We start from the raw sequence: 16848 nt of genomic DNA, 5'->3' as shown, positions 1-16848 counted from the left end.
TCTCCAGGAGATATTTAGGCCACATTTTGTTATTATCGCTCTATGAGAACACTTCCAAGGTTCTGTTTAAAATGCTTTGCATCTATTGAGCAGTAAATGCCCATCTTTACTGTAATCTTCTGTGAAGACATCCAACTTCCTCTGTCGTAAGATGCGAGGGCCGAGTTCTTTCCTGCCAAACTGAAATTGCTAACTGGTCTTCTTTCTTTTAGGTTTTACATTTACAATAAACAATATTAGTTTTAAGGAACGGTGAACATGTAGACGAGAGGTCAGTAAAGGTCAGTTTTGAATTGGATAGGATCAGGCCTGCAGCTCATTTCCACATAATACATTACATCTTATATTTTCCGTTTATACAGTTATTTCACACTGAAAGTTCTTTTTGTTGGAGGGCAGTTTGTTCCTCTGCCCTCAACCGGTGCCTTTGGAGCACTGGGATCCTTTATCCAGATCTGAGATGCACTGACACACGTGTTTAAACCAAGTGTTTGTCTGAAGGGCTGCTGTGGCTTAGTGGGTTGATCAGGTCACCCACTGATTGGCAGGTTATCATGTGTGTGTGTGACATAAAATAAAGCGTTGTATGTATGTGCATCTGAATGGGTGAATTGATTATTACTCAATGAGGTTAGAGCTCTATAGAAACACCTACACCTGCACCATTTACTTTACCAAGGAGTCCACACTACATGAGCAGGAGACTGACCTGGGGCCAGTGAGTGGGCGTGAAGCTCTAATGTGTGCTTTTAAGTGCTTTGGTCAGTGAGGCTGTAAAAACGCTATGTTTGTAAAGTTCAAATGAAGCCAGGAAGCAAAGCTGGAAGAACAAAAATGCCTACTATAATTTTTTTTAGTGTCACTGCCCTGTCATTAAGATGAAGGGAGATCCACGTAACTAGGTTTGTATGTTCCTTTATATTAATGTGGTGTTTAAATATATCCACGTTTCTCCTGCAGCTGCATTTGCAGCATTTTTGCAAAAACTTGCAAGTGTCTTGTTAAAGTTATCCCGTCTATCTCAAACTGAAAAGACACTAATAGATGTATTAAAGGCCTGAAGACTAATTTGTAACTTTTTAAAAAGATTGATACAGTTAAACGTCTGGATTTAGGTTTCATCTTACATTATATCAGGTTATAAACAGAATAAACCAGGATGGATTCGTGCTTTAAACCAAGCAGTGAAACTGTAATGTCGGGTGCTTTCATGCGTGCTGTGACGCAGGCTTGGATGCAACAGAGACTCCCGAGTGTCCTTCAGCCCTACTGGTACAACTCTGATGGCTAAATGACAAAGGCAGAGGTCCTCAGAAAGGCCAAAGTACCTGTGTCTCTTAAAGACTTTCAGTTGTGTCCAGACGGTGGAAAAATTCTCCTCAGTGGTTACATCTGAGTTAAACAAGCACCGAGTGCTTAAGCCTGTTTATTACACAGGTACAGGAAGCTACAAAACCTGAATAGAAAGAAAAAAGAGGTCAGAACAGATCAAATGTCTGCACCAGGTTAGAGTGTGGTAAGACCTCTTTGGGGTTTGCTGATCTGCAGCCATTTAGAGCGCACATCAGCCCCTCACAAATTGATTCAGCATCAAATATTAATGAATGGGGACAGGAATTAGAGCCCTGGTGATAATGTGGAGACGCTGCTTTGTCCTTTTCTTTGGAACAAACAGAATCGGGGACAAAGTCCAAGATGTAGCAGGAATCTACAGAGTTTACATCACTTTACAATATGATTGATTTAAATGATTTCTGTTGGTGTCTGTTACCTGCTAAATTTGTTTTTATCATCTAAACACGAGATTTCAGCTGCGTCTGTCCAGTGAGTAATGATCACGTTGCAGAAAATCATGTTTTTCAGGCCCCTCTTCTGTGGAACCAGCTTCCAGTTTGGATTCAGGAGACAGACACTATCTCTACTTTAAGATTAGGCTTCAAACTTTCCTTTTTGCTAAAGCATATAGTTAGGGCTGGACCAGGTGACCCTGAATCCTCCCTTAGTTATGCTGCAATAGGCTGCTGGGGGATTCCCATGATGCTCTGGGTGTTTCTTCTTCACTCACTATGTGTTAACAGACCTCTCTGCACTGAATCATACCTGTTATTAACCTCTGTCTCTCTTCCACAGCATGTCTTTATCCTGTCTTCCTTCTCTCACCCCAACCAATCACAGCAGATGGCCCCGCCCCTCCCTGAGCCTGGTTCTGCTGGAGGTTTCTTCCTGTTAAAAGGGAGTTTTTCCTTCCCACTGTCGCCAAAGTGCTTGATTATAGGGGGTGATAGGGTTTTGTTGATTGTTGGGTTTTTCTGTGGGCGCTGTATAAATAAAATTCAATTGAAAGATTGAAGCTGGTTTTATGATGGGCAGAGCTAGCATGTTCAGGGCCTGCCAGTCTGCCTGCGGTGAGCTCTGTTGTCAGATGGAGGCAGTGTATAAAATCTGCCAGCTGCAGAGGAGAGCAAAGTTCTCGCATACAAAGAGTTGAAGTGAAACAAACTGTCTTTGCTCTCATGCTTTATTTTCTGATCTTTGAAGGTTTTTTTGCGGTTCTCCCGTTCCTCGTAAACTCTTATCGCTCCCTGCTCTGTTTCTGACCACTTGTCAACCATTTAACATTGGGCAGTAGCATACATCATCCACTTCCTGCGACAGCGTGTCTTGTGTGGGTGAAAAGCCCCCCTCTGTGTGACGAAGTGTACACAAAAGGACACGTTTGTGGGGACTATAAATCCCGCTTGAGACCATGTAATGTCAATCCTGCCATGTGTTAAAATCAACAACCACACAGGACTAGCCAAAAACAACCTCGGGTCGTGTTTAACGAGGTAACCATGACCCCCACCCCCAAAAAATACAACAAACAGGAGAAAAAAACCCAATGAAACAACAAAACACTCCACTGTGATTCCACTGTGATGTAAACTGCCCAACCCTAACGTGCATCCATGAGTAGTTTTTGTTTAGTACACAGTGTACACGTCTGCTGTAAGAGGCTTAGATCCACAGTCGTACCGCTCCCATAAATGGATTCTGATACAATTTGATGGAAGATGCGGCCAGCCACAAGTAGCCTTCGGGGCAGCACAACTGCCTTTTACCATCACAAACATTTTGGCCCTCCTATCAAGTACTTTGCCCAGAGTGCATTAAAGTCAAGCCCCATGACACCTGGCAGCTAAAGGCTCTTTCCCACTCCAACCACCAACAATCCCATCCTCCACCACCCTACAGCATTTGGTCTCTATCTACACAAAAATCTCAGTCAGTGGGCAGCCAGGCCCCAGACTGGGACCTTGCCTTAGCATTAACATCAATTACCTAGCGTTGATTTAGTGGAGGCCCTGCCTAGCTAAGAGACCTGCTCCATTACTTATCCCAGAGCACTGAACTGTCTAATCCATCCTCCCCAACTCTCCAACCGATTTGTGATCGAGATGTCTCTATCCGATTCTCTTATTGGCTTTTGGTGATACAGAACACCACCTTGGGTAAAGAGGGCCCAGCACTGAATAATTGACAAGCTGAAGGCCATTAAGAGCATAACAGGATGAAGGGGAGTGGTCATGTGACGGCCAGAAAAGTGTTTTGTCACATCTCATTTAAAGCTGAGAAGAGAAATGCGCATGCATCATTTGTTCATTAGTAAGAGTGCAAATGATTGAATTGTTGTCAATCTTCAGTTATACAAACGGGATATTTAAAACTGAACTGTCTGCCTCATTTATTGTGCCAGTGTCCTACTCATGTGCTCCTTTTGGGGGAAAGTAAATTCTCAAGTTGCATAAAAAGCGCTAATTAATTGTAAATTGTGATAAGGAACATTTTCCAAAATAAAACAAGCATCTAAGTGAAAGCTTAGTTATTAACTGCATAAAATACCGGACATGAAAAAACCTCGCTGCATTAAATTACATTGTCTGTTGCTAGTAATAGTTTTCACTGGGGTTATGTTATGTGGATTAAAAAATATCTTCATTACAATGTTTAGCTTTCAGCTTAGAGCAAGAACTAAAGTCAGAGTGCATCATGGTCGTCCTTACAGCAGGGAAACGCAGAAAAGTCGGGCTAGCTAACACCACCTTAACCTTTAGAAGTAAAAGCCAATGGACTTCTTTCTCAGAGGGATTTGGGGGGGGTTTATACACATATATACACTTTATAGTCATATAGTGAAGTGACCATACGACCATGCTGTTTTCTTTTACCATATACTTTCCTTCAGTTTATGGGATTTATATGGCAAACTGCACCATGTGTTTTCATAATGCTTGAGTATTAATGCATGGCTGGTCTATGTAAGTCTGAGATTTGCAGAACTTCAGCATGACTTCAGATGTACTCCTGTATGTACTTGGCGCTTGTATTGGTATGTGTACTATAGAGACCTTTGGCTCTCTTGTCAACAAGGTTAGCTCCATCTAACCTGATGGTGAAGCTCAGCAGCCTTCCCTCTTTATCAGTTTATGTTCCACATCAACACTTAGCCGCCCCTTGGGTCTTGATGGAGTTACCTAAAGTGATTCCCTACCCATTTGTTGCAGAGTGGATGTTTGGATCCTAGCCCGTACCGTAGAAACCATCTCCACCGTCCTCCTGAGATGACAAAACCAGCTCAATCTATTAATCATGCAGGAGGCTATGTCTGCACAGTGTAAAGATTCAATTGCAAAGTAAATGGATTAGAGGAAAGTGAATTGCTGTATTGAAGTATAGAGTCTGACAGGAAACATAAGGATTGAGGGGCTGGACCCTGGATGGTAAATAGACATTGTGGTGTGAGCGTTCTCATTCTGCCTGCTCTTTAGGCATCGCTGTGCTTGACTGGGCATCAAACCAGTTACAATAATCTCATAAGAGAAGCCATTTTTAAATTTTTGTTGCATGAAAAAGCGATGAAGTGTGGTCAAGGCTGAAATTCTGTATTATATTTGGTCATCTGAGTGTAATCTAGCTGAGGGAGTTCGGTGTGTTCCTTTTAGAATAAATGGATTGCTGACCCTGTTACAAAACATGTTCAACTAATCAATAAGGAGGCTGCTTTCACTGGTTTCACAGTTTTAGGCCTTTTTAAAAATGCATTTTGTTTTCTTTAGGTCGGTTGGCTGAAAAGTTCTACTGAAGCTCTACAAAGATGATATCTTTACAATGTAAACATAATGAACAAGTTTAGTTGTGTAAAATCCTTCTTTTTTTTGGGTTCTTTTTAAAATTAGTTACATCTGCTGAATTCCAAGATTCTACAGGCAACGGGGAGAAATAGTAAGCAAATTCATAGAGACAAAAACCTAAACGGTATGAGTTTAGTTGATCAACTAATCTGTTACGCAATCAGTTATAGTTATTCCCTTTAGCTTTATACCTCAGCAGATCTGACCATCAGCCTTGTTCTTGACATCTGGCACCAGTACACTTCTTCATCCCTCAGGCATCCACTCACACTCCACAATCATTTTAATCAGTCTGGTCTCTCCTAAAAATCTCAATACCTCATCTAGACCCAGTGTGCTTCATCTTCTTTGTAGCTACCCTCACTTCCTCCTTACCGATCTTCTGCACTTCATGAGTCATAAACCTCTCTCTCAGTCCTCCTTTCTCATTTGCTGCCTTCATAAGCTCCTCATAAACTAAGGAGCTTGGAAAGAAAAGAGTATAGATTTCTTTAAGTTTCTTGAAGATGTTTCACCTCTCAACCATCTCTGTCCAAAATGTGAACATTGGGATCATCCAAGGAGAGTCCTTTAGATGCAGATGTACCTCTCTCTTTGCTTTATCCGCGACTCCACGGACTAACTTCTTTCTTTAACTCCTTAAATGTCCAAGAAGTTTCAACCATCTAGCTGTTATAGAATTTGGAGCTCGCCCCTCTCCTTCATTACTCCATCCTTTTGTGTAATGCACCAGTACCACGGTTAGCAAAATGGCTCCATCACCATGCTTGACAGTTGGTACTATGTCCTTAGATTTGAAATCCTCACCTTGACTCCCCCAATGATCTCTTATAACTGTGCCCAGATAGATCAACCTTATATAGAAAGGTTTTATAGCCAGATAAGACGATGTATTTGGCCTGTCCAGCTGAAAATGTTAGTTGACCTTTGGAGCAGGGCCTTCTTTCTTGGGTAACATCCACACCATGGCAATGCAAAGCTGTGGCTGGCAAGTGACAGTAGCGTTTCCAGTAATTTTCAGTTCATGGCAGGCTTGAGTCTTGAGGGTTCGTGGGTTGTTCATCCTGATCAATTGCCTCTTATCTAAGGGTGACAGTTTGCCAAGATCTGAAAGACGACCCAAAGTAGTGACATTTTAAAAGTCAAAATGTGAATTTAAGGCATTGTTGAACTCAGCACCAAGTAAAGTATTTAAGTCGTGTCTGTGTGTGTATATTGATGTATTTGTAGGGTTGATTGGACTGACAGCAGCTTCCTCCCTTTGCCCCAAAGAGTTGTGACAGATAGATTCAGGCTATCTTAGACGGTCTGTATGTGTACTGTAAACCAAAATAAATTCGAACTCGTTCACCCAGTTCTTCCACCCTGGAAAAAGAACATTTCATAGAAATGATTAAAAGCGGCTCATATTACCACTTTCATGCTCCTGAGTTTGTATAAACCTCTGATCGGGACTGTACGTGTCATCTGTTAATGTGTGGTCCCATTCTTCATCCATTAAAGAAATAAAAGCTAACTGTATGTTATACATGCAACCTGTGTATTTTAATGAAAGCTTTCTTTCAGTAACTACTTTGAAATATCCTATCTGTCCTTATACAGAAGGAAAAAAGTCAGAATACTGCTTTTTTCCACTGTGTGTACAATCTGAAAGCACTGAGATTTATTAATTTGAGCAACTCTAATATCTAAATGTGTTTTCAGCTGATGCCTGTCAAACAGATTCAGGTCTCTGGCTAATGGTACAGTACTCTATACTAATTTTATTCATGTATCGCCCTTTGATTTGTTGTGTTTGTGATTTAAGAGAGCAGTTATCTACATCTCCATAGAGCTCAGTGTTCATCTCACTGCTCGTCAGTGCTAGTACACTTTGCTCCTTGCAGAAAATAAAAGCTGCAGTCCATCAAGTCCAATCCCCTCACCGGTTGAATATTTAATTTCAGACGATGAATAATTTACCAAGATAATGGTGGATGGAAGAAAAGGCTGAGTGGAGCAATTCATCTTCAACCTAAACAGCAGTTTAATGTTCAGCATCAACAAAACCTAAAATCCAAAAAATCTGCCTGTATGGGTTCATGTTACCTAGAAGAGCTTTGCCGCTAAGAAGCACTTAAATATAATTCAGCATAAAGTCAAAGTATTGAGACGCTAAAAAAGGTCACAGCCTTTTTTTGTGATTCCATAGAAATAACTTATATTATGTGTTTATTGCTGCTTTTTTACTCTTAAGGTTTTCTGTCTGCTACAGAAGTTTTCTAAACAAAGTGAAACGGAGATGTTGGTGTAGAGCAGACATTAAGCCATTAGGGTTGATCCATGTGTCGTTTCCACTGCTGAAAACAGGCACGTCAGTGATGTAGATCAAATGAAATGAGATGGATGTCAGCTGGGCGATGAAGTAATGGTGTAAAAAGTTATTCATTCATTGTGTTTAACGGGGACCTGCTGATGACGGAGGCCAGGAGTTCAGCTTTAACAGCATTTTATAATCCGGTTACAGCCAATTAGATGCTTCCACTGAACAGAAGCGAGTAATGGACTGGTCTGTTGTGAAACAGGACGAGCCACGATGACAACCAGTGTAAATAATGCTGTGACCTGTGGTCAGCGTGGTTAAATGTATGCTAGCAGTCACTTTGTTGCAAAACGAGGTTCCAATAACGTGCGTACTTGACATACCACTTCTTTGTGTCTTGTTAGGGTGGAGAGGTCCACAGACCAGGTCATCAAGCCAGTTAATGTGGAGGCCTTGTCCAAGTGGGTGGGAAAGATCCCAGCTGATGTGGTGAGGGACATGGCCGTCATCGCCCCTATGCTGTCCAGGCTAGGCTATGACCCGCATGCCAATCCCCCAAACTATGGCCAACCTGACCCCAAAGTGCTGGACAACACTAGAAGGGTGAGTACTAAGCTGACCTGATTTATATTCAGTTGGACTTCCATTAGCATCTTAAAATTTTATTTCTAAGTTTTGTAGAGAAAAAGAGTACTTTTAGTGGATAATAATAATAATGGATTGCATTTATATAGCGCTTTTCTAGGCACCCAAAGCGCTTTACAACTCCACTATTCATTCACTCTCACATTCACACACTGGATAAGAAGACCAAGTTACAGCAGCAAAGCTCTCTTGGATGAGAAATGATGTGTTTACTGTTGAGCTTCAGTGACTGGATGAATAACTATTGCCTTTGAGCAACAGTAGTGCTATCAAATCTTTATGCTAAGGTAAGCTGAGCTAAAAAGGTCCAACTAGCTTCTGGTTATACAGGGTGGGCCATTTATATGGATACAGCGTAATAACATGGGAATGGTTGGTGATATTAAAGTCCTGTTTGTGGCACATTAGTATATGTGAGGGGGCAAACTCCTCAAGATGGGTGGTGACCATGGTGGCCATTTAGAAGTCGGCCATCTTGGATACATCTTTTGTTTTTTCAATAGGAAGAGGGTCATGTGACACATCAAACTTATTGGTAAATGTCACAAGAAAAACAATGGTGTGCTTTAGGGATGCACCGGTATCGGGTATCGGCCTCGATACCACATTTTTTGTAAGGGGTTAATCACAGGCGCCGAGTGCCCGCCCCAAGGCCCCGGCTGCAGCTCAGAGCGGGGGAGAAGGGGAGGCGAGACATGTCAGCCGTGTGGAACTATTTCAAAGTGAACGAAGACGACAAAACAAAGGCGGACTGCAAATTGTGCTCAGCGAAATTGTCCAGAGGAGGCTCAAAAGGTAGCGCATTTAACACAAGCAATTTAATCAAGCACCTAAAATCCCAACACGACAACGAGTACAAAGAGTTTACCCACGCTTATTTACCCACGCTTCTAAACCAACACAACCCACGCTGCAGCAAACTCTTGCAAGACAAGAGAAAATGTCCAGAGACAATCTACGTGCTGTGAAAATAACACAGGCAATTATCGAGTACATTGCATTGAGTGACCAGCCACTCTCGGAGGTAGAAAACGTTGGATTCCTGCGTCTCCTCCATGTTCTGGAGCCCAGATATGATGTCCCAAGCCGCCACTACATGACTGACACGGAGCTGTCCGTGAAAAAGCATATCCACAGCCTACTGCAAGCCTCCTCTGCGTTTAGTTTCACCACGGATATTTGGACAAGCAGTGTTAGCCCCGTGTCGCTGATTAGCCTAACCTCCCAGTGGATAGATGAGTTTCACGCCGCGGCTCGCACACCAGCCAGGCTGTAGCGCATGTGTTTGAGGAAATGCTCCAGACTTGGGGTATACCTAACACATCAGTACATGTTGTGCTTTGTGACAATGCCAAAAACATGATTAAAGCCATGAATGACGCAGGGCTCCCAAGTCTAACATATGTCGCGCACACGCTCCTACTGGCTGTTCACGAGGGCTTATTAGCACAGAGGAGCATAGCTGATGCTATAGCAGTGGGACGGAAAATAGTTGGGCATTTTAAACACTCCGCCTTAGCCTACTCCCGCCTCGAGGACATTCAGGGACAGCTCAACCAGCCAATAAAGAGACTGCAGCAGGACGTACAGACGCGCTGGAACAGCACGTATTACATGCTCCAGTCCCTCATTGAGCAAAAGCGAGTGCTGGGGGTGTCCGAGCACGAACTCCCTGACTATCTCACCGCTCACCAATGGGCTCTTATGGAGACGACTGTTGCCATCCTCGCCCCCTTTGAGGAACTAACTAAAAAAGTGAGCAGCTACGACGCACTAGCCTCTGATGTCATCCCAGCTGTGACTGTGCTAGTGAGACTTCTAAACAGAGAAACAGACGAACAAATTTAAAATTAAATTTTGTTTTTTATAATTATTTATTCTGTAATATGTTGCATACAACATGCTTTTCATTTTAAATAAATGTTCTTAATTCCAAACTAGTCCCTTGTTTGTTTTTTGTTAAATTATAGGACTAAAGCTGTTACCTGTAAATTTAAATCATGTTTTTATTAAGTACTCGGTATCGGCGAGTACTGAAATGCAAGTACTCGTTTTCAAAAAAGTGGTATCGGTGCATCCCTAGTGTGCTTGGTTTCAATGTAACTTTATTCTTTCATGAGTTATTTACAAGTTTCTGACCACAATGTGTTCAATGTGCTGCCCATTGTGTTGGATTGTCAATGCAACCCTCTTCTCTCACTCTTCACACACTGATAGCAACACCGCAGGAGAAATGCCAGCACAGGCATCCAGTATCCGTAGTTTCAGGTGCTGCACATCTCGTATCTTCCCACCATAGATAATTGCCTTCAGATGACCCCAAAGATAAAAGTCTAAGGGGGTCAGATCGGGAGACCTTGGGGGCCATTCAACTGGCCCACGACGACCAATCCACTTTCCAGGAAACTGTTCATCTAGGAATGCTCGGAACTGGCACCCATAATGTGGTGGTGCACCATCTTGCAGGAAAAACTCAGGGAACGTGCCAGCTTCAGTGCACAAAGAGGGAAACACATCATCATGTAGCAATTTCAAATATCCAGTGGCCTTGAGGTTTCCACTGATGAAGAATGGAGCCACTATCGTTGTACCCCATATACCACACCAAACCATCACTTTTGTTGTTCCAACAGTCTTGGAGGGATCCATCCAATGTGGGTTAGTGTCAGACCAATAGCGGTGGTTTTGTTTGTTAACTTCACCATTCACATAAAAGTTTGCCTCATCACTGAACGAAATCTTCTGCGTGAACTGAGTTTCCTGTTCCAATTTTTGTTTTGCCCATTCTGCAAATTCTGTGCGCCGATCTGGGTCATCCTCGTTGAGATGCTGCAGTAGCTGCAGTTTGTAAGGGTGCCATTTGTGAGTAGCTAATATCCGCCGAAGGGATGTTCGACTAATGCCACTCTCCAGTGACATGCGGCGAGTGCTACGCTGTGGGCTCTTGCTGAATGAAGCTAGGACAGCCACTGATGTTTCTTCATTAGTGACAGTTTTCTTGCGTCCACATTTTGGCAAATCCAACACTGAACCAGTTTCACGAAACTTAGCAAGCAGTTTGCTAACTGTAGCATGGGAGATGGGTGGTCTCGTAGGGTCTTGCATTGAAATCTGCTGCAATGACCCGGTTACTGCGTTCACCAGATATCAACACAATTTCGATCCGCTCCTCACGTGTTAACCTCTTCGACATGTCAATGGCTGTGAACAAAGAGAAACTTGTAAATAACTCATGAAAGAATAAAGTTACGTTGAAACCAAGCACACCATTGTTTTTCTTGTGACATTTCCAATAAGTTTGATGTGTCACATGGCCCTCTTCCTATTGAAAAAACAAAAGTTATATCCAAGATGGCCGACTTCTAAATGGCCACTGTGGTCACCACCCATCTTGAGGAGTTTGCCCCCTCACATATACTAATGTGCCACAAACAGGACTTTAATATCACCAACCATCCCCATGTTATTACGCTGTATCCATATAAATGGCCCACCCTGTAGAATCATATTTAGCATCCAGTCACGTCTGTGTCATTGTTCTGATGTTTAGAAACTAAATTCCCTAAAAATGATTATATTCCCCGACACATGCTTCACCTGACTTATTTTGAGTTTGTCTTTTTCCCTCTTTAAACTCTAAAACTCTGCCTTTGCTGTCCACTAAATGATTTTCATGGTAGGAACAGTGTCTAGAAAGTGTGATCAAACACAATGAGCCTCAGTATTAACGATGTGGACACAAACCCAGTATCTTGTCCAAAGACAATACGAAGATACAAGATGAAGTGTATGTTACTACAACACTCTGTACTGTGCTCACAAGAGATTATGGAATAGCAAATATTTTATATTTTCACTGATTCTGTGATCTTAGTCAAGTTTTAAAAATTAACTGCAATAAAGACATAATGATGTCATCAGAGTTACCTTAGCTTGAGTGTATGGTCTACAGCTGGGGTGGGGGAAGTCCAGGCCTCGAGGGCCGGTGTCCTGCAGGTTTTAGATGTGTCCTTGATCCAACACAGCTGATTTAAATGTGTTAAGGTTCTCCAGAGGCCTGGTGATAAACGAATCATTGGATTCAGGTATGCTGACCCAGGGTGAGATCTAAACCCTGCAGGACACCGGCCCTTAAAGCCTGGACTTCCCCGCCCCTGGTCTAGACAATAAATGACAATCTGCCTTTACCGAGGACATTTTGCAGCATGCAAAACTAATTTCTTTGGTCAGTTTCAAATGAATAATTTACAAATGAAAGTAAAATCCAAAAACTGCACTGTAGCACATATCTATCTCTATATATCTATCTCTATATATCTATCTCTATATATCTATAGAGATATAGATATATAGAGATAGATATATAGAGATATAGATATAGATAGATATAGAGATAGAGATATAGAGATAAATAGATAGATAGGGGAGAGAGGGAGGTCTGGGCCTCTTTGCTTAGGCTGCTGCCCCTGCGACCCGGCCTCGGATAAAGCGGATGAAGATGGATGGATAGATATAGAGATAGACAGATATAGATATACATATATACACAACAAGATGTGTAGTTGAAGTATAAAGGGTATAGGATATAGTTGTATGGTTAAGCTTGACACTTGCTTGGGATTCAAAGTCGGGCGATGTTTTTGATCCATATCCATTTTGAATATTCTGCTTTCACATGTCTCTAATGCTCTTCCCTTTGCAGGCAGTCTGTTTGTGTGATTAACTCTTGAATGTGGGATTGCAGTAGAAACAGACATTGCACTTTGGAGTACTTTATGTTGATAATGTAACTATTTTTATTACCATTAAAGCTGCTCCTACTTTACTGCATGAACTACTGCTGCTGTGCACTGTTCCAGTACCACTTTAAGCTTGTGTCCAGAGACACTTTTTTATGTCTGTACACGTCTGCTTTCACTGCCTGTAAACAGCCTGACCTGTGGGTAAGAGCAGGGACAGGAACACCACCAAACGAACAGTTCATGGCTGACATCAGATAAACGTGCTGCTGCTTAAGCACTTGCTGTCATAGTCGTGTCCTTGCCAGACGTGTAACCCTCAATAGTTATTTGTGGAGCAGGATATGTTTTATTGAACCCCTTTTCTCAGGCAGTGCTATCAGCTGACGTGCCTCTGCAGCCCCACTCTTTGAGTTTTAAACTGCATGTCTGGCGACAGGAATTAATTTTTATTTCAAGGTCTCCCTGTTACTTGGATACCTGTTTTCTCAGTGTGTCAGATTTTCTTTTTTCTAATAAGAGATGCTAGCATCAAGTCGTCATGGAACTAATCTGAATTCTTGTAAGGCATTAGGACCACTGGGAAGACTTGCACTTGGTGCCTGTGGCGTCTGGTACTCAGAGTTTAGGGAGGCTGTAGTTTCCATTAGTGTGGAATTCCATTCTGTGATTGATTGATGGTCCAAGCTGTCTGCTGCTGGTAGACTGGTGTTAGTAGAGTATTGTAATCACTGGTAAGAAGACAAGGTAGACAAGCCGTGCTCCTTGAACTCTTGTTCACAGTTGGATTAGTAGTTTAGTGCTGGAACGATGAAGAATGCCTCACATGGACGATTAGTGTGTTTTTCCAGGCTTGACCTCTCACCCTATCAGACTGCTGTCCAAACATTTTTGTCTGACTTGTTGCTTCCAAGCTGAAAGCACAGAGCTTTTTCTTCTCTGGGTGTTTTTGTCTGTCCATCTGTGGAGGCTGTCGGCATCTGTGCCACATGCTTGTTCATCTCTTCAAACAAACATCAAGGTATTTCCCAAAGTCTTACGCCTGCCATTTAAAATATGGAGTTTACCATAAAGTTAAGCTGCTGTGCATCTCATATGAGTATAAACTTTATACATGTGGTATACAAGTGTGTGTGTGAGGACTTGGGAAGCCTCTTAAGTTTTAGGTTTAATGTGTCATAAATTGGGAGATCATCTCTCAAGATAACCTGTGGCTAAGTTCGAGCCAGCATCAGTACCGTTTCCAAAGTGTTTCCCTGGTCACGTCAAAGCACCAGAGAGTGAGAATCTGACCTTTCAGTGAGACCTTAGCAGGTAGGCTGATAACTGAGATGCACTCAAAGTGGTGGCTTTGAAAAAGTTGCGTGTCGGGTTTGTGTTTAATGTTTGGATTGCTTTTCCATTTGTTAGAACAGGACTTGAAGGAGAGAAGGTGAAGAATGAATTCATCTTGATGCTATTTTTACTCGTCAGGAGCGTAATGACCTGAATGGAAACATTTTGGAGTATAAGATGTGAGCGGAGAGAGGGCTTTGGCGTGTTTCTTGGGAATAATCTGTCTGACCACAGAGAGATGGAAACTTTAGAGAAAGATTTGCAAAGCTCGCTTCATGAAGTTTAAAGTGGAAATATTCTATCCAGTCACCAACTTGGTGCAACAGAGTATATAACTGGATCGTCATATTCAGCATATCGATGAATATTAACTGCAGCACACATCACAGATGTGGCTCGTCGATGCTGATGCTTCCATGTTTGCATGCAGCTGCAGTGTTTTTTGTGACGCTCCATTGTGTTAGTGAACAGCTCCTAAAATCGCAACGTTTCCTGCTGTGTTGCACTGCACTCCTGCGTGTTACCAGTTTGCTGTCAAGGCCTGCATGCTCAGCTCTCCATGCTGTTTCCTCCATGTTGTCACTGTGTCGTGCACGGTGGTCCTGTTTGCATAATTTGGATGCAGTAAATAATCATGTCAGTGTGGCGGTTCCTCACAGTGCTCACAGTAAACTTGCGTGCCTCGTTGTCAGATGTATGTTGTGTAAATCTGCACATGATCAGTGCGATCCCGAGCCAGCTGCAGAGGTTATGTTGTTTATTTGTCCTCTGTGTTCCCTCCCTCTTGGCCCACAGTTCTTGTATACAAAGCAGGACCAGCTCTAGACAAACGAACAGACTGTCACAGTGCTCTGCAGTCTGTTTGCCTACAGATTTTACAATACATCAGGGGTGGGGAACTCCAGGCCTCGAGGGCCGGTGTCCTGTAGGTTTTAGATCTCACCCTGGGTCAACACACCTGAATCACATGATTCGGTCATTACCAGGCCTCTGGAGAACTTCAAGACATGTTGAGGAGAACATTTAGCAATTTGAATCAGCTGTGTTGGATCAAGGACACATCTAAAACCTGCAGGACACCGGCCTTCGAGGCCTGGAGTTGCCCACCCCTGCATTATAAATATATGATATTGTAGGGTTTCTTATAAGAATCCTATTTGGGAAGGCCAGGTATGCCAGCTGTTCCCAAAGTATACTTGGTAACATATTTCTGAAAAGTCAAAGGAGCTTGCAAAGAAAAGCGTCTGGACTTCTTTAACTTCCTTGAAGACGTTTCACCTTCATCTGAGAAGCTTCTTCAGTTCTAAGGTCAAATGGTGGAGAGTCCCAGATATAAACCTGGTGGGAGTTTCCCCCCACAGAGGGACAAAAGGACCCCCTGATGATCCTCTAATCGCCTGAGCCAAGGTGTGGAACTGGGTGTGGGTCCCAATCAGCCAGAGTTTCAGGTGAGCTCATTGTGAAACCTGGCCCCACCTTATCATGCGAATTCCTGAGGTCAGATGGCCCAGGGTGTGAGTGGGCGTTAAGGCGTCTGGGGAGGGAACTCAAAACTGGATTATAGATGGCAGAGAGTTGGTGTCGTAAACCGCCGCCTCTGTTCAAAGATGGTCGCTCACAGTGGACATAGATGCTTCTTTCACTCCTCTTTCAAACCATCTGTCCTCTCTGTCCAAAATGTGAACATTGGCATCCTCGAAAGAGTGACCTTTGACCTTAAGATGCAGATGGACAGCTGAATCTTGTCCAGTGGAGGTGGCTCTTCTGTGTTGTGTTGTGTCCTTTTGTCCCTCTGTGGGGGGACACTCCCACCAGGTTTATATCTGGGACTCTCCACCATTTGACCTTAGAACTGAAGAAGCTTCTCGGATGAAGGTGAAACGTCTTCAAGTAACTTAAAGAAGTCCAGACGCTTTTCTTTGCAAGCTCCTTTGACTACGATGACCTGGATGACTGAGAACCTTCACAGACATATTTCTGAAAACATTGAAGTTGCTAGCTCCATCATTTGGCAGAGCATTTTCAACTTCTGTTCTCATTTTTCCTCTCAGCTGCTAGATTGATAGCAATCAGTAGCTTCTGCAGATGGATGTGTCCTGCAGGGAGTCTGATCCCAACCTAATGCAGCTGGAGACCATGGCCTCCATGCATTACCATACTAACCCAAACCTGCAGCAGATGAGCATGCCACAAAGAGCATGCTGGAACTGCAGAGCTCTTGTTGACGTGTGCATATAGATATAGCCACAATGATGATGGACTTTGGTTTAGCACTCTTTATTTCGAATCCTTGAGTTTAGGCATCGTCAATAGTCCACACATGCACTCTCCCACTCATGAGGTCCGGTTTGCTGGAGGTGAAGCCCAGCAGACACCAGCTGCAGCTCATTATCAGCACGCACTGAAAACAGTTGTACTCTTAACTTTACGTCTTACCAGCATCAAGATGAACAAGTTCTTTAAAAAAGTTTACCCATCATACAGATGTTATGACAGGGGAACCTTTAAAGGCCATAAGTAGGGATGGGTATTGATAAGATTTTCACGATTCTGATTCCATTTTCGATTCTTTATCGATTCTTTTTAAAAAGGAGAACACTAAGGTCGATTAGCTTAGAACTTTGTTTTATATCTTCTCTTTGAACAAGATAGAAAT

The 16848-nt window shown here is 42.8% G+C and overlaps 1 protein-coding gene across 2 annotated transcripts in view; it reads left to right on the top strand.

The window, feature by feature from the left end:
* The window catches only part of tpst1 (tyrosylprotein sulfotransferase 1), a 45856-nt gene that overhangs the window by 16845 nt on the left and 12163 nt on the right, over positions 1-16848 (top strand). For both annotated transcript variants that reach the window (XM_087841396.1, XM_006799332.2), the window contains exon 3: positions 7878-8076. In XM_087841396.1, coding sequence (XP_087697522.1) covers positions 7878-8076 — 199 coding nt within the window. The remainder of the gene's footprint in view (positions 1-7877; positions 8077-16848) is intronic.

Source organism: Neolamprologus brichardi, chromosome 1 (genome assembly GCF_056152115.1).
Source record: "Neolamprologus brichardi isolate AB-2024 chromosome 1, ASM5615211v1, whole genome shotgun sequence".
NCBI classification, from domain to species: domain Eukaryota; kingdom Metazoa; phylum Chordata; class Actinopteri; order Cichliformes; family Cichlidae; genus Neolamprologus; species Neolamprologus brichardi.
The sequence above is the reverse complement of the archived record's forward strand: the minus strand, read 5'-3'. Positions and strand labels throughout refer to the sequence as shown.